The 18,082-nt window shown below is 39.2% G+C and overlaps 1 protein-coding gene across 2 annotated transcripts in view; it reads left to right on the plus strand.

The window, feature by feature from the left end:
• Positions 1-17,725, plus strand: part of DNAJC15 (DnaJ heat shock protein family (Hsp40) member C15) — a 44,952-nt gene extending 27,227 nt beyond the window's left edge. The window contains exons 5-6 of one of the 2 annotated variants that reach the window (XM_089775463.1): positions 6,694-6,764; positions 7,707-8,566. In XM_089775463.1, coding sequence (XP_089631589.1) covers positions 6,694-6,764; positions 7,707-7,783 — 148 coding nt within the window. In that variant the 3' untranslated portion in view covers positions 7,784-8,566. Of the gene's footprint in view, positions 1-6,693; positions 6,765-7,706; positions 8,567-14,998 lie in introns of those variants that run through there. The other variant, XM_075918963.2, reaches the window with a different exon arrangement.
• Positions 17,726-18,082: the final 357 nt, after the last annotated feature.

Genomic DNA, 18,082 nt, shown 5'->3' on the forward strand with positions numbered 1-18,082 from the left:
AGGAAAAGGTGAATAGGTTGCTGGGCCCAGAGGATGGTTTGGGAAAGCCTAGCTTGACTCTCATCATTTTTGAAGTTGGGGAAACTCTGTATCTAAGTGGTGCCCATGAGGAAGGAAACTGGATGAATAAAATGTACTTCTCTCATAGTCTCATAGCAAAACCCTACTGCAAATAGTAGAGCTGAGAGAGCTTTTCAAAGGCTAGGTCTACACTACCTTTGTCGGAAAAAGATACACAAATTGCATAGCTTTTTCCGATCACTTTTCCGGAAGAGGCTTTTCCGCCATTTGGCCCACTCTAGACGGGGCCAAATGGTGGAAAAGCCTCCTCTTTTGGCAGAGCCCTTAGCCCTCGTAGAACGAGGGATACAGAGCTCCCTGAAAGAGCGTGTTTGCTCTTCCGCCAAAAAAAAGCAGAAGAGCAAACGTGTTCCTTGGGTGTGGCAGAGTTTAGAGGTATCCCGGAAAATTCCCACAGTGTAGACATAGCCTAAGTGAAGTACACAAGAATCTTTTATAATGGAAAATGTCAGGGAACTTAAATACAGTGGGAGCCAGTAGCATCTTCTGTATTTACACATGTCCTGAACTTTCCAGACTTACAATTCTCATTGGACTTTAAGTTAGCTAGTTCAAGATAAGAAACTCAAAATGTACACACAGTTTTCTCTAAACAACTTACCTGATACATTTTTTTAGCCTCCAAAGGAGCCTTCAAATTGTTTCAATATACAGCATATAAGTAGTAGCTAGAAAAATTACAGTGGCTAAATACATAAAAATAAGTATAAGCAGATAGGTTATTTTGCATATTCTCTTGCATATTTTTGCTAAGCTATTTCAGGAATACTACTGTACACTAGATTGTAAAATCAAGGCATGTGCACAGGGACAAAGTTGAGGTTTTCTATTCAACCTGCAAGTATGATTATACTCTGAAAAATGACTGCAAAATAGCATGACCTTGCTCACAGATCCGTTCCTATGTGTATCCAGAGACATATGACTGACCAAACATACAAGGTCAATCAGTTATCTCTATGTAATCTTCCTGGAGGTAATGAGTAAGATTGTACTAATGCATCTGAGGCTTGGCACTGTGACTTGCAATATAGAACTTTTTATTACTGGTGATGTTTGAGGGGGATTTTGGAAGCCATGTTGAGTTTGCAGGACTAGTGACACTTGGTAAATTAAGCCCACTTGATCTTACAGGCCATTTTATCAGTCATTTTTCAAAGCAGAAATGCACTACTTTACTGTGATTTTTGACATAACCTGACTCTTGAACATTTGAATTTCTAACCAATCAATATATTAATACTAGAGCTGTTGATTAGATCACAGTTAACTCACACGATAACACAAGCAAATTGTGATTAATTTCAATTTTTTAAAACAGTGATTAAACATTTTTGCATGATTTTCTACATTTTCAAATGTATTGGTTTCAAATACAACACAGTACCCAGTGTACAGTACTCATACTATTTGTATTACAGAGATTTGTACAGTAAAAATTATAAAAATAGTATTTTTCAGTTCATCTCACAAGAACATAACATAAGAACAGACATACTCAGTCAGACCAAAGGTCCATCTAGCCCAGTCTCCTGTCTTTTGACAGTGTCCAATGCCAGATGCCCCAGAGGGAGTGAATAGAATAGGTAATCAACAAGTGATCCCTTTCCTGTCATCCATTTCTAGCCTCTAACAAACAGAGGCTGTAGACACCATTCCTTCCCATTCTGGCTAATAAGTATTGAGGAACCTAATTGCCATGAATTTATCTAGTTCTGTTTTGAATGCTGCTAAAGTTCTAGTCCTCACAACATCCTCTGGCAGGGAATTCCACCGATTTATTGTATGCTGTGAAGAAAATATTATTTTTGTTTGTTTTAAACATACTACCTTTTAATTTCATTTGGTCACCCCTTGTTCTTATGTTATGGAAACAAGTACATACATACTATGGTGCAATCTCTTTATTATGAAATTGCATATTACAAATGTAGATTATATTGTTACATAACTGCACTCAGTACAAAATAATGTAAAACTTTAGAGTCTTACAACTCCACTCGGTCCTACTTCTTGTTCAGCCAATCACTAAGTCTAGGTCTACACTGCAACGCAATTTCAGGATACTACAGTATCTCAAAATAGTTATCCCGTGTCTTTACAGCAAGCCGGTTTTTTTGGGTTTGCTATTCTAACGTCGCTATAAAGCTCATTGTGTGAGGAGTAAGTGGCGTTTCAGAATAGCACTTTATTTCAAAATTTGGTGCTGTGTAGACAACCAAACGATGAAATAGCATTGAAATAAGATGTGCAATTTGCATAGCTCAAATTACGTATCTTCTTTCACGTTATGGTGCAGTGTAGACAAACCCTTAGACAAACAAATTTGTTTACATTTGCAGACGATAATGGAGAAGGTAAATAAGGTTAAAAAGAAAAAGGCAGGGGTAGTATGTATTAGCCTTTTGTAGTGAAATTTTGCACCACTAAACAGCGTTACCCCATAGCATTCTTTAGTGGAGTGACACAAAGCTTCCTGTGTTTAATTTACAGTGTCACCTGAAAGTGAGAACAAGCATTCACGTGGGACTTTTGTAACTGGCATTGTGTAGTATTTGTGTGTCAGATATGCTAAACATTTGTAAGTTCTTTCATGCTTTGTCCGCTATTCCAGAGGCCAAGCTTCCATGCCGATGACAGGCACTTAAAAAAATACATTAATTAAATTTGTGACTGAACTCCTTTGGGGAGAGTTGTATGTCTCATGCTCTGTTTTATCCACATTCTCCCATCTATTTCATGTTATAGACAGCTAGGACAGGGACCCAGCACATGTTTATTTTAAGAACTCTTTCAGTGCAGATTTTACAAAACACAGAGAAGATAGGAATGAATGTGAAATTCTCAACAGATACTGCAGTCAACCCTTGGTATAAAAATCTGAAGTCTCTTATAATCTGAGAGAGTGTTGCATGCATTCTTTCAGATATCTTAAAAAAGCACCACTTAGATACAGAAACTATAGATCCTGAACCACCAAAAAAGAAAACCAATGATGTGCTGTCAGCATGTGACTTAGATGATGAAAATAATGTGTCAATCTGCACTGCTTTGGATCATTATTGAGCATAACCAATCATCAGCATGTACACATGCTCGTGATGGGGGAAATAAAAAATACTGTTATGGGGTTCTTTTGCAGTGCAAATAAAACAAAGTGAGTACTATGCCTCCATTGAAATCAATATTTGAAAATGTAGAAAACATCCAAAAATATTTAAACGGTATTCTAATCTTTAATTGCACAGTTGTATTATTAATCATGTTTAATTTTTTAATCACTTGACAGCCCTAATTAATACTCATTTTTGGATTCAAATAGCACGTTGTACTTCGTGCCCTTTAGCAATGTAGGTCTGAAATCCCCAGGGAAAGGTGTGCAAACATCATTGTCTCTGAGTACTAACTGAACTATAAAAATTGTTTCTTGTCCAAGGTTACGAAGTGAATTGCAGAATTGGGAACAGCACTCAGCTGAACTTGGTTCTAACTATGTGCTAAATCAGCTAGATTACAGCAATCTATTTATTAACAGCTTTATAGGTTGACATAATCAATTATGATCTTTAGCAATTTGACATTAAATTATTTGAAATCTAATTAATCTTTTCAGTTATGTAATTTTCATATCCTCTCACCATCAACTGATTTTTCTTCACATCACTCTTTTCTGTGCACCACTTTTACAACATATATGGGTTTGGGTTTTTTTTTTTTCTGTGATAGAGTAATAATTACAATATTTAAGGGATCTCCATCCTCTATCTCCCAAGAACACATTTAGGCTGAGACCTGGCTTTTCTGCACAGATAGTGGAGTTAGGTTCTTGGAGCCTTTGGCTAAAAAGCAGGAAATGGGGGTAGAAGTGTGCATTAGCTTCCACGTTTGGAGTCCTAGGGTAAAAAGGAAAAGGCATCGGTAGTATGTATTAGCCTTCTGTAGTGAAATTTTGCACCGCTAAACAGCCTTGCCCCATAGCATTCTTTAGTGGAGTGACACAACTGCCTTCCTCTGGCTTTTCTTAAAGTGGTAAATGTTGCTGCAAAGGGTGACTAAAATAATATTTTCCATGTCAACTAGGTGAAAAACAAACAAACCAACCCCAGACAATACATATTCAAATAGAAATGTTCCTCTACATGCTGGAAGGGGAACTGCTACTGTGTTAGCACAAAACTTCAATAAATGGCTATTTACTAGTGAGGTATACAATAAGGATGTTAAAATGCATGTATGTAGGTAAAGTGTAACTGCTGAAAATGTCAGAAGTTACACATTTACATGCAGGGGAGGGAGGTAGCTCCCATGGAGTGATTCCCCCCCCCCCCCCCACACACACCGCTGTCTCTATATCAGAGGCAGCGGGACAGGGGGAACCTCTGCTCATGGGGAGCCAGCTCCTACCAGTCCCCCATGCTGCTGACTGTATTAGTAGGAGCCAAGTGGGGTGGGAGGGAAGCTCTGCAGGAGCTGGTACACTTGGGGAGCCACTTGGGGCGGGGGGAAGGAGGGAGGTAGCTGCATGTAACGGTGTACAATAACCAATGAGTCAGGGTACGTGTTTATGTCCCTAGTACACAATTTAATTGAAGTGCATATTTTATCATCCTGCCGTTGAAAGGAATAGCTTTATGTAGCATTGTAAGTTGACATGTTCCTTGAATGTAACACATTGAATACTTTGAAAAAACAAAAAAAATCTGATCCCACCAGAATGAGGAATTATTAAATATTACAATATTTAATAATACTCTGAACAGATTAATAGTTACAACAAGTATTACATATTAAAAGATTTACCCAGCATTGTTTGGGTCCTTAACTCAATTTTTGTTTTATTGGAAAATGCAATGTAAATATACATCCTTCATTTGAATCATTGCTGAGGGGTTGGGTTGGAGATGAGGGGTTTAGTAAGCAGGCTGCCAAGAGGAGAGAGGACTACTCCAGCCCTCTTGCTGCAGCAGCATGGGGCCAGGTGAGAAGCACTTCTCCATGGCCATTGCAGCTCCAGTGAGCACAGCCAAGGGAAGGTGCATTCCCATTGAATGGGGCAGGTCCAGGTTAATCTTCCCTGTGCTCCCCAGTCAGATTGAAAAATGGAGTACATTGCACTTTCCCCTTGGTCCTTGACGAAGTGGAACAGCCAGCAATATTCCTGTACAGATGGGGGGAGGGAGAGGAAGTTTCAGCCCCTGCTTTCCCTAAAGAGTGCCTGGGAATAGGAGACTTGGGTCTGGGACAGTCCTGGGAAGGAGAGTGGGGAATGTCATTCCCAGCCAGCCCCTTTCACCTGCCTAGTAATGGATTTTTCCTTTTCTGTATGGTTTTCTGAGAAGCAATCCCATTCCAGGCACATTTCATTTTCCTGTCACAACCGAAACCCTTACCTTGCTTTAAATTATCATAAGAGGAAGTTGCATACTGAATTTGGTGATTCTAGCTCTTACTGTTTAGGAGGATAAACTTAAAAAACAACAAATAGTCTGTTAGCACTTTAAAGACTAACAAAACATGTAGATGGTATCATGAGCTTTTGTCGACACAGCCCATTTCTTCAGATGACTGGAGTGTTCTTGAACAAAAAGACAAAAGACAGATACACACTCACAAATTCTCATAAATATATAGTACATTTTGTTGTTAGTCATAAATAACAGTTTTCCAGGAAGAGAATTGTTTTTCCCTGTTCATTGGTGGGAAAACCAGAATAATCTGTAAAATGTTTTATTTATACTGAAAAGTTATATTAGCATAGCTACATCAATCAAGGGTGTGAGGGAAGAGGGCTTCCATTGACTTAGCTAATGCTATTTGTGGGAGTGGTATTCCTATGTGGACAGAAAAAAACCTTTTGTCAGTATAGTGCTGGCATAGCTATGCTGATATAATTCTGCTGATACAATCTGTGTAGCATCTGTGATAGGAACTGTTTGAATGTCAAAGACAAAAGCTATCCCTGTTCAAGCACTTGACTGGCTTTTTTTTTTTTTAAGGTATACTTCCTTCTCATTGGGCATGTCTAGACTACATCCCTCTTTTGAAAGAGGGATGTAAATTAGATCGAAATTGCAAATAAAGCTGGGATTTAAATTTCTCGTACTTCATTTGCATAATGGCAGCCGCACATTTTTGAAAAAGAGCTTTTCGAAAGTAATACCGCTGTCTAGACAGTGTTCTTTTGGGGGGAAAAACCCTCTTTCGAAAGAACTTTAATGCTTGAAAAAATGAGGTTTACAGGTTCTTTCGAAAAAGTTTTTTTTTTCCTAAAGAACGGCGTCTAGATGGTGGTTTTACTTTTGAAAAGCCCTTTTTTGAAAGAACACGTGGCCGCCAATATGCAAATGAAGCGTGGAAAATTTAAATCCTGGCTTCATTTGCAATTTCGATCTATCTACTTTACATCCCTCTTTAGAAAGAGGGATGTAGTATAGACATGCCCATTGTGTCTTAAATGGTTTACTAAAATGGTGTTTAATGAAAGGTGCAATTGTGTGCTTTGTCCACAAGATGGTGAAAACTTCTAGTTTTAAATTGTCTGAAATCAGTTCAAACTGATAGTATACAATTTGAATTTGACACTATGGTAAGCACTTACATTTATTTCTACAGTCCATCTGCTGGCAAGGCCAACATTAGAACAGCTCATAGGAGAATCATGATTTTGAATCACCCTGATAAAGGTAAACTTATTTTCATTAAAATTGTGTGGGGGAAAAATTACTCAGAACTCTTTTGATTTTACTTAGACTAGTTCTAGTTAGCCATTTATGTAACTCATGAAATTATGTTCTGTATATTTAATAGTGAGACGTAAGCTTTTATATGCTGTTGTTTTTCCTCTAATAAATAAAGCTCCATGTGCCATAATAGCACTAGTCTTCTGCCTTTTTGGGTTATTTTCTAGATCAGCACTTCACTGGTTGTTACAGTGTTCCAGGAGCTTTGAAGAAAGGAAAATACTAGCCATGAAGTTCCCATTTACGTTAGTCAGAAACGTTTGAACTGGGTTTTTCCAGCCATAATTATATGAATGCACAAGTGTCTGAGAGACATGTGCTATAATCACTAAATATATCAGATTCTGGATTTCTTAAACCTGTTCTGGAAAACTGTAAAGCTGGGCACAGTTGCTTTAATTGGCCAGATTTTTAATTTACAGAGAGGCTTATTATTATAACTTTAACTACACTACAGCTGCTTGAGAAAGAAAGCCCATATGTTCATTCCTGTTTCTACTTCTCAATAACAGATGGTAAAGAGTTGTACTGTATTTCAAAAGTCAAATGGGAGAAGTGAAGTTTTTATTTCTTGTTGATAGATTTACAGGGTTTTTTCCTAGCCATCATAATAAAAAGATAACTGACCGCTAGCCGTATAAGGTGTTGAGTAATTCCTTTTTTCAAGTGCCTTTTATCCATGGATTGCTAAGTTGCTAAATAGTGCTGTTTAGTAGATTTAGCTGCCATTCTGCTTTTTAATTTTCTTTTCTGTAAAGTGAGTATACACTACTCTGAAAATAAGAAAAAAATCCTCTATTGTATTTCTAATATATGTCGCAGATACAGGTTAGTGTACAGTATGTTAAAAATTTAGATTAACACACATTATCATTTGTTTTGCAGTAGCACCGAGAGATCCTCAACAGGATCTTGATTCCTTTGGGCTGAGAGGTGTACCAATAATACATTTCCTGTTCTGAAGATTATATATACTGAAGTCTCCCACTCCACAACTGATAGTATCTGAGCTGACAGTTGTCTGGAGCTCTGTAGACTTGAACAGTGCATTGTGTAAATTCACTAGCGCATCTGTGTGCTATCAAGTGCAGAATCAGGGCCATAGGTCCTAATCCTGCAACTGCATCTGCAAAAGTAGGCCCATACACTCATACAGAGTTCCTTTTATTCATTAGGGCCCATGTGGCTCCAGTGTCATGGTTGAAGCCTAAGACAATATACAACTGTAGCAGACAATATGAGTTAGTGAGAAAAGGATAACCATGGTAACTGATTAAAACCACAGTTACCTAGGCTAGTTATGAGAGAAATATGTGTAAATCCCTGTAAGTCCATGGATATCCATAACTCATTTTAGTGAGTGTGAATACAAATTTGGTATTGAGAACCTTGCAAATTTGCAGATACCTGCTTTGTTTCATTTTTGTGGATATAGATGTGGACACAAATCAAAATAAAATATTTTTAGAGAAACATACATAATGAAAGCCTCAAAATTGTTGCACTAAGTATCCAAACTAAAAGTACACATAACTGAATTCCACAATACAAATTTCTCTATTATTGGAAACAGGCTGTTTTATAATGATGTAAATGTAACAAAAACATTGCTAGCAAATTTGTTTTTACTTTGAGAACTTAAACAGTGCATAACTAATATTTCTCTAGCTTGTATTGCTTTTTATAGGTTATTATTTTTATTTTTCATTCCTTTACTTTGAGGGGAATAGACACTAATCCCCAAACCTTACAGAAAAAAACTTGTGTGTGTGTGTGTGTGTGTGTGTATATATATATATATATATATATATATATATATATATAAATAAAAATAAAGGCATACTCCTCTTCCCCCTCCTTACCCCCCAAAAACATGACACCCCTCCCTGTGCCATTCTTAGCTCAGGAGAGGTAGTGATAATGCCCCCTCTGTCCCAAGCCCCACCCCTGTTCCATCCCCCACCCTGCTTCTTCCTCCAGACCCCTATTCTGAGTGATTCACCCATAGGACTAGCAGACGTCTGTCACCAGTAGCAGGATTCAGGCTCCCCCACACTCAGTGGCGGGGGGAAGCAAAGTGACACGTCCCTAGCTCGCTCTGCTCTCTCCACGCCCAGCCATGTAGCTTCACTTCCTGCCAGTGAGTGAGGGTAGGGAGGTTCCATCTCCTCCCCTCTCCCAAATAACATAGCTGAGGCAGCGGAGCCTCATTGCTCAAATTCCTGCGGCTGGTGGTGAGAGCAGGGGGAGGGTGCGGCAACACCTGTTGTGGGCACCACCTCCCTACCCACTACTCCTTCAGGCCACCCAGAAGCTCTGGCCTCTTGCCCCTCCTGCCCACAATGTTTGGGGGCTCACCTGTCCTCTTCACCCCCTGCCACACAATGTCCCTGAAAAAGCTTGTCATTAAATTAAGGATCGCTAGATGATCCTTAAAAGCATTCCCAGGCATTCCAGTTAAAAGATAGAAAAGAAGGGTATGTCTACCTAAAACATTATTTTAATTTTTATTTAAGTTGACATTGAGCATCCAGTTTAAGCAAGTTGATTCCACATGTCTCCACTGTGCATGTTTGGTCAGTGTAGCACATCCTCACTAGCAGGGAGCTTCGATTGGGTAGCTATCCAGCTTGAAGCTAATTGGAATGATGGGCTGTGCTTGCAGTGCTTCATGGGGACAAACATTTTTTCACAGGTGGTTTTGGGAACGTAATGTCAGCCTTCCATGACACTTTTCTCCCTCCCTGCCTGCCTCCCTCCCTGAAATCAACAGCACACAAACCAAAACATGTTCGCACTGTACACTGCAGGCGCTGCTGTGTGGAACAATGTGATGCCCACTCAAACAGCTGTGTTGGAAGCTATGGACTGGAACATTTTTCATATAGGGCAACACTCTCAAATGCTGGCATGATGAACGCTGCTTCTGGCCTAGGAAACAAGCACAGACTGGTGGGATGCATAGTTATACAGATATCGGATGAGGAACAGCATCTGCAGAACTTTTGAATGAGAGAGGCTGCTTTCATGGAACTGTATAATGAGTTTTCCTCAGACCTGAAATGCAGCAGTGCCAAAATGGGACCTCCTCTGACAGTTGAGAAGCGAGTGGCAATAGCTCTGTGAAAACTTGCAGTGCATGACTGCAACCAGTCAGTAGGAAATCAGTTTTGAGTTGATAAATCTACTATGGGGGTTGCTGTAATCCAAGTTGCCAGGGCAATTAGTAGATTTCTGCTAAGAAGGATAGTAACTGAGAAATGTGTAAAACATAGTGGATGGTTTTGCCATGGATGGTGTTCCCTAACTATGGTGGGGTAATAGGGATACGCATTCCATATATCTTGGCACCAGGCCACTGTACCAAAGAGAACATAAACCACAAGGGATAGTTCTCAATTATGTTGGAAGCTCTATTGGATTACAAGGGCCATTTCACCAACATCAACATGGGACAGTCAAGAAAGGTGCATGAAGCACACATCTTTAGAAACGCTGGTCTGCTCAGAACGTTGCAAGAAGGAACATTCTTTCCAGACTGAGAAATTATCATTGGTGATGTTGAAATGCCAATTACTATCCTTGGAGACCCAGCCTATCCCTTGTCCCATGAAGCTATGCACAAGCAGTCTGAGCAGCATTAAGGAGCAGTTCAACTAAAGCTGAGCGCAGAATGGTGGTACAATGTGTCTTTGGACATTTAAAGGCCTGCTGATGCAGTTTGCTTACTAGGTTAGACCTCCATGAAAGCAACATTCCCATTGTTGTTGTTTGCTGTGTGTTCCATAATAGCTGTGAAAGCAAGGGAGAAAAGCTTCTGGGGTGGTGGGATTGAGGCAGATTACCTGGCAGCCAATTTTGAGCAACTAGATACCCAGGAAATATGAAGAGCACATCAAGGTCCACTGTGTCTCTGTGAGGCTTTGAAAAATAGTTTCATCAATGACCTGCTCCTTGTACCCTTCCTGCTTCTTGTACCCTCCCCTGGAGTTGAGTGCAGAGAAAACTGGAGCTTCCCTCTACTGCATCCTAGGATGTCTGAGAGAAAAGGAAATGGAACTTGCTGACGAGGGCAGCAGGTTCAGCATAGAGTCCTGTTGCACCCTAATGTCCAGCTGCCTTTCTTGAACCTCAACCAGGTGCCTCAGCATGTATGTTTGTTCTCATAAGCCATATCATCTCATCCTACATATTATGCTCATGTTCCTTCATGCCCTCCTGTCCTCTTGGTCATCGTGCATGCTCTCTGATAGTGTAATCCACCATGCGTTGAGCTGTCTTGTCAGTTTTGGAGGAACACATCAATTCATCAAACATGTCTTCCCAAGTCTTCTTTTTCCACGTTCTAATCTGGGACAAGGTCATCCATGGACAAGGTATTCTTGCACCTGAAACAAAGCACAAGGACAGCATTGACAGTGCATACATTGTTTGAGGTGCAAGGTTAAATCTTAAAAGAATCACTTCACTATAATATACAACACAAGCAATAGCACAGGGTACGGTAACAATCAATTTACTGACTCCGCCATAGTAAGCCCACGAAGAAGGGGGAGGGGAGGTCTTACTGCAGCCTTTCAGACGTCTGGGGTTAATGGTTTCAACCTGTAGCCCCCTTTCGCATTCCTAGGCACCAGCATAAAGCCCTGCACCAGCAATGTTTGTTAAACAGTTTTGCTTGTGTAAAGAAGCAGAATCAGGATGGGGTGGAAAGGAACAGGATTGGAACAGGAAGCACAGCTTCACCCCATCTTTTTTAAAATGCTGGCTGCAGTACGGGGTGATCCCTTCCAAATGCATATAGGGCAAACAACTGGGCAAACATTTTTGGGGATCAGCAAAGAAGAGCAGATTACTTAGCTAATTGCTTGCAGCTTCAGGGCTAGCACTTGTAAAACTTTCCCAATTTCACATAGGTAACAATATGCAATATCATTTTCCTGAGAGTAACTGAGGCAGAAAGGGAGCAGATGCTGCACGCATCTAGCCACGGCCTTAGCCTTTATGCTGTAAAGCTATGTGCTACAAAGATGCCAGAAGAGTTAATACTGACATGATACAGGAAAGCGTCCACTGTGGTGGATGAAATAATGCAGATCTTCTCAGAAATCATCTACAAAAGTTTGCAGGCTACTTTTGCAGAGAGCTTCTAAGTCATACTTGGGTGAGGTTTCCCAGCCCCAGGCACATAGTTTCTTTTGGAGAACACCCTCTGCATAGCTGGAGTGGCCTCCACTAGCTACTATCCCAATTTTTAAATTCAGATTAAACATTAAAAATAGCACTTAACCCCTCTAGTTTGATTGAAAATTTGTACTCACCACAAGTTCCTTCCCTGCCCTCATGCTCCGACAATAGCTCTTGTGAGGGAATTAGCTCCAGAGTTTAAAAAAAAGATTAACTGTTGGAGAATAGATCCCCCACTTGCCTGTTGTGCATTGTCCTCCTCCACTTCTTTCTCTCCCCCGTCAGCAATGTCCTCATTGTTGCCTGGGGCTCCTGAGGGGAATCCACTGAGAGTTTTGGCATAATGCTGGGGTTGCTGCCTAGAATCGCAGAAGCAGTATGTCTGTGACTCATACTCAGAGCAACTGTTTGCCTCCCTTGTCTTCTCGAATGCTTACCTACGCTCCTTTGTTTTCATGTGGCACTGCTGTGTATCCCTGGTGTAGTCCTCCTTCCCCATGCCCTGTGTGTTTTTGGCATGGATGTTAGTGTTTCTTCTGCAGGTTTGGAGCTCTGCCTGCACAGATTATTCTCCCAGCACAGCAATCAGATCTTTTGTGTCCCTTATGCTCCATGCTGGAACAAGTTTGCAGCACTGAGCATCCATGGTCAGTTGTGCTGGTGAGGTCTCCACAGAGCTCAGACAGGAAATGAAAATTCAAAACAAGTTTTCAGGGCTTTAACCGGGAAGCAGCAGCTGTTTCCTGTATACCTGACTGATGTACAAAGGAGCTGAAACTGTCCAAAATAGTCACAACTGAGGACTCTGGGACAGGGACAGCAGGTAGAAATGTTGGTGTTGCTCAGAACACTCAGAGCCCACACCTCTCCGCCCCAAACTCCCTTCACTGCTACCTGCCCAGGGGCTGTTGGGATGTGTTGCCAGCTGTGTGGAGTGAGGGATAGGAAGGAAGCCACTTCAGCCCCGTTTCACTGCTGGTAGTGGCAGAGGAGGCCCCTGGGAGGCATTAGATTGCCCAGGGGCAGTAGGTGCGGCCAGGGGATGCATGGGAGAGGGAGGCATGCAAGGGTGGCAGGCACAGCCCTGATCTTTGCTGAATCAAGGCAACCAGGCCAAGAATATTCCAGGAGCCCAGGCACAATAGGCTCATATAACTCACTGCTCCTGCAGGCCAATCCCTTCAAATTATACAGTGTTGTGTGCACACTATCCCTATGACAGTGCATGCATATTGACTCAAGCACTATGCCTCTCGCAGAGATGGAATGTGGGATTCAACTTTGAGCCCATTAAGTCAGCGGAAGAGGCCCTGATTATTAATTCAACCTATCACAGCATATGTTATAGTGTAGAGCAGACCAAAGGATAGGAATAGACTATTTTTAAAATGAAGTGGTGTCCTCCATGGGGCTTCTTCAGGGACCAGTGCTGTTTAACATTCACAAAATGATCTTCAAAAAGTGGTAAACAGTGAGGTGGAAAAGTTTGCAGATAGTATAAATTTACTCAAGATAGTGAAGTCCCAAACAGACTGCAAAGTGTTAGAAAGGGGTCTTGCAAAACTGGGTGACATGGCAACAAAATGGCAGATGAACTTCAGTGTTAAATGCAAAGTCATGCACATGGCAAAATATAATTACAACTATACATACAGAATGATGGTGCCTAAATTAACTGTTAGCCATTAAAAAAGAGATCTTGGGGTCATTTACAGTATTCTAGAGTACTGCAAATTCCTAAGAATACTTTCACAGAAGACTTAAAAATTATCCCTGGTCATCAGTGGGACATGTGCAACTAAATAATGTAACTGTCCTTACCATGCATCAACCCCCTCCCTCCCCCCTCCCACAGGGAACCAAGATGTAAATAAGATTGCTGACAGTTTCATCCATAAAGATATGATACCTTAAACTGGAACGTTAGTGAAGACAGCTTGTAGGTGATTGCAATGATTTTAGTACATTGTAATTCATGATAATGTAAATGTGGTTCATAACAATTAAATCATTAAAATGATAAAGATATCAGTGAAAGAGACGTTCAATAACTAGAATATGAAAAGTATAAAAATATGTTTAAAATAGCTTCCCCCACAACTGGCAGAATACTCCCCCTTTCCCAAAAACACACACCTCTTCAGAAGCACCGACTAGCAAAAATAAAATTCAGTGCCTATGTCACATTTTATTCATAATTTTTGATTCATAAATACAGATGCCTAGGAAAGGGTTATTCAGGGGACAGTGATGTTTAAACCATATTTTATTGCACAAAGATAGAGGTGTGTTCTAGTCAGTAATGAGCTACTGATACAGACCTTATAACATTGGTTTTGGTGACTGTAGGCAGATGGTTGGCACTCAAGGGGAGAGTAAAAAAAAACCAAACACAACAACCACTGAACTGTAATCAGATTGTTAGATGAAGCGTAAAGCAATGACACTGTTCAGGACCAGAAGTTAGAAGGCGTACCATGTTTAAATACCTTTAATATGATTTTTTTTGCTAGTATTTCTGTGTCTCTGAATTCAAAATGGAGTAGGCTTTATGTATGTTCTTGGTCATTTTGTATATAAAATTTTGCCTCTGGGGGGGGTGGAAATCCTAGCTGTTCTCATTTAGATTAACTGTTCAGGATTGCTGACCTTGCTTAACGTGTACAGGAACAGTTCATTCAGTCTAAATCTTGCAGGTAAATGCCAATATAAGATTTCAGACAATTTTAGACTTTTCATGAGGGCTCCACTTTGATAGGAGATGGCTGCTCTGCATTTTTCACAGTGCTTAAGATTTTGATTACGTATCCTGTTTATTTATCCACTAGTTTAATTTATCTCTGCCATTTTTATGTAAGCTTATGAAGGATTTCTTAGGGAGGAGGGGGAAGAAACTAATAAACCACATCACCAATAATCAAAGGGATCCTCTAAGCTAAATGATTTCGTATTTCATGCTGATCTAAATCTATTTTTCTCCCTTTTTTTAGGTGGATCTCCCTACTTAGCAACAAAAATAAATGAAGCAAAAGACTTGTTAGAATCCAGCACCAAAAATTAATGTCCAGGGACTTCTGTGATAGAACTTTTTATATGTTCCTTACTACTGGAAATCCTGTGGATATATTGTGCAATAATAGCTTCTTGCTGTTCTATAGATGCATAACACTGGATCAAATTGTCATTTATCTAACTTCATTATTAAAGATTAAGACTATTTAAAAAGTAAACTGATACATTTTACTATATTTTGCAATCTGTTGTGACTTTTCGGAAACTTGGAAGCTGGTTCTTCACTGATTTTTTAAAAAATGGTTATTTCAGATTTGTTCAATAGGGTTGGATTCTGGAGCTTACCTTAACGTCTATAATACAAAATGTTTCTATTATGTATTTATTGACTTTATAATGGTGATACTGTGTAGCTCTATCTTCAAGTGGCACTAGAAGGCAAAACCAGAAGGCTTGCTATATGTTAGTTTCTTTTAAAAAAATATTAGCATAGATGCCATTTCAAAGCTGCTGGTTAGGACAAAATGACTTGAAAATTTTGGCAAAATGCTGCTTTCCCTACCTCTGTATTGTAGGGTTGTAGAAACACAATCTCAGCCTGATTTTTTTTAAGGTGCTTAGATTTTTCCATTGTAAGTCAGGTTTGGAAAAGCTTTCCTTAAGACCACTCACTGTTTATACTTCACTTCCTTTGGGAAAACCAGCACCACAACTCTCTTTCTGAGGACCCTAGATCAGATTGTGAATATGACTGTAGCAGCATTCAAGATTCCATTCATGGTACTAGTGCTATTAGGTGCCTCCCAGTCAGCTGCCTGCAATTGAGCTAACTCCTCTGATTAGCCAGTGTGTCCTTATCCCACAAAGAGAGGCAGCAAAATTCAGTGAGATGTCTCCAGAGAGGATTAAGATGTGACATAAGAACAGGGGATTCCCATTTTCTAATTCAGTACTGACTAGCATGCCTTTTGTGACCATTGTATCAGACTTAATTGTTATGCCTTAGTTTCTCTCTAAAGTACTAGCCAAAAGAAGAGAGTTGGGGCAATTGGGTAGTTACTGTTGGTAATGTAGCTTGATAACATTCAGCAGAATACAGTAGGCCTAGTGTCTCCTATGTATCATCATACTTGAACATTTTTTTCCTGGGAGAACTCTTGTTTTCTTTAAAAAATTAATTAATTCACTAACTAACTACCGCCTTCCACGGCTGGGTTTGACTTCTGAAACTAGAGGCAATGGGGTGTCTTGTCGTCCCATTCTTTGCTGCAGACATATACTGTTGTATAAAATGTTTCAGTTAAGCAGAATGCAACCCCATTTTACTAATCCTCAAAATCCTTAAATTAGCCCTCTCTGTAATGCAGTGATTGTGGTTAATAATAGTCTGGCCAGACCATGTAAAAAAATACCAACACCAGTTCTGGAAGAAACCTTGAAGGTTAATTCATCTGATCACTCTTGCTGCCAGTTGCAGTTGCAGGTTATGTAGGAGACTGGATGGACTGATTTAAATCATGTTCATGTAAATAATTATTTAAATAACCAAATCAAAAGCCTAAATTCAAATAGTGAATTTTAATCATTTTCCATTTCTACTTATATTCTGAATAGAGGTGTATTTTTATTGGTTGGTTTAACCATTAAAACATGTTGATTTACTACTAAACAGAGCCTTTATATTAAATTTGGTATATCTGTTTGCTTCATAGAAATATACAGTAGAACTATGTATATTTATTTAAGCAATTAAATATCTTAATAGTTGCAATTTCTTCTTATTTGTACATGTTTAGTATGTCAGAAAATGGTGAATGATACATTGCTTTTTGTACAAAATATAACTTTTTGCTCCTGATTTATGTCCAGGCAAATTAGTATGGTAACTGAAATTTAATTAAACACAAAATAGCCATAACACTGATTTTTATTAAGCAAAACAACTTTAAATGTTTCACCTCCATAAGCTACTCTTACAAAAGTTTCAGATTTACAGCTAAATTATTATAAGTTTAAACCTTAAAATATTTTGTAACAAACAGCTTCATTTTAAGCAGGCAAAAACAAATAAAATTTAACCAAAAGCATTATTTTTAATTTTTGTTTATCATTCTGTGGGATTTTTTCGGTCAACATGATACATTTAAAATTAGAATAAATAAAGCACTGATGATCATACTGAAGACTCCTGCTCTGGCATGGACAGAGACTATGTAACTAATAGATTTCTGCTGTGCCATCTCACTGGTTTTCTAATCCAAGATGAAAGCACACTTACAAATCTGTTACATTTTTAAAGTAATGTGTCTATACATCAATGAGTCCTTAACAGAGTCACGTTTGAAAAAGAATAGCAATAATTTCAAGTAGACTTAATTTTAGATACATCTATTAATGATCTACTTGGGGGAAAATTGTCAAATTTCTGTCCCTGATTTTTATAGATAGAATCTTATTGATCTTGACCATTGCCCAAAAAGAGAAACTCCTCTGTACAGTAAGCAGCAAAAATATTCCCTCTAATGATTTTATGAGCTGACTATTATCAAATGAGAGCTTTTTTTCCTTGTTGCTAAGCAAAAGAATTGATAAAAAGCTCAAATTTTAAAATTGTCAAAAATGCATTAAATATTGTTAATCTTGCACTGTCCTTAATTAACTTCCCTTCTTGTGGCTCTCCAAGAAATAAATTTTTTCTTCTCCCAGATTGTATTTGTTTATTTGAAGTGAATTGAATCTTTTCTGCCAGATCTGCTGCTTGTTCCAGATCGCTTTTGAGGAAGCATTTCTTGTTACATCATTTATTTTTTTCTCCATGTTTTCATTATATCTTGAGTTCAGTTGTTTCCATTTTCTTTGAAATAGTCCCCTCCTGTCTCATTTCAGATGTGTGCCCCACCCCTTCTGCCAACCATAAGTCTGGTCACTGTTGTATCACTGAAATCTGTTGGGTCCAGTAAAATGTGACACTTGACAGATACAGAGTAAAACAAGCATCATCATTTTGAACTCAGGTACATGTAGCAGCACAAGTTTGCAATTTAAAGCACACCCTGCTCAAT

The sequence above is a fragment of the Pelodiscus sinensis genome, chromosome 1, assembly GCF_052426305.1.
Source record: "Pelodiscus sinensis isolate ZL-2025 chromosome 1, ASM5242630v1, whole genome shotgun sequence".
Classification (NCBI taxonomy): domain Eukaryota; kingdom Metazoa; phylum Chordata; order Testudines; family Trionychidae; genus Pelodiscus; species Pelodiscus sinensis.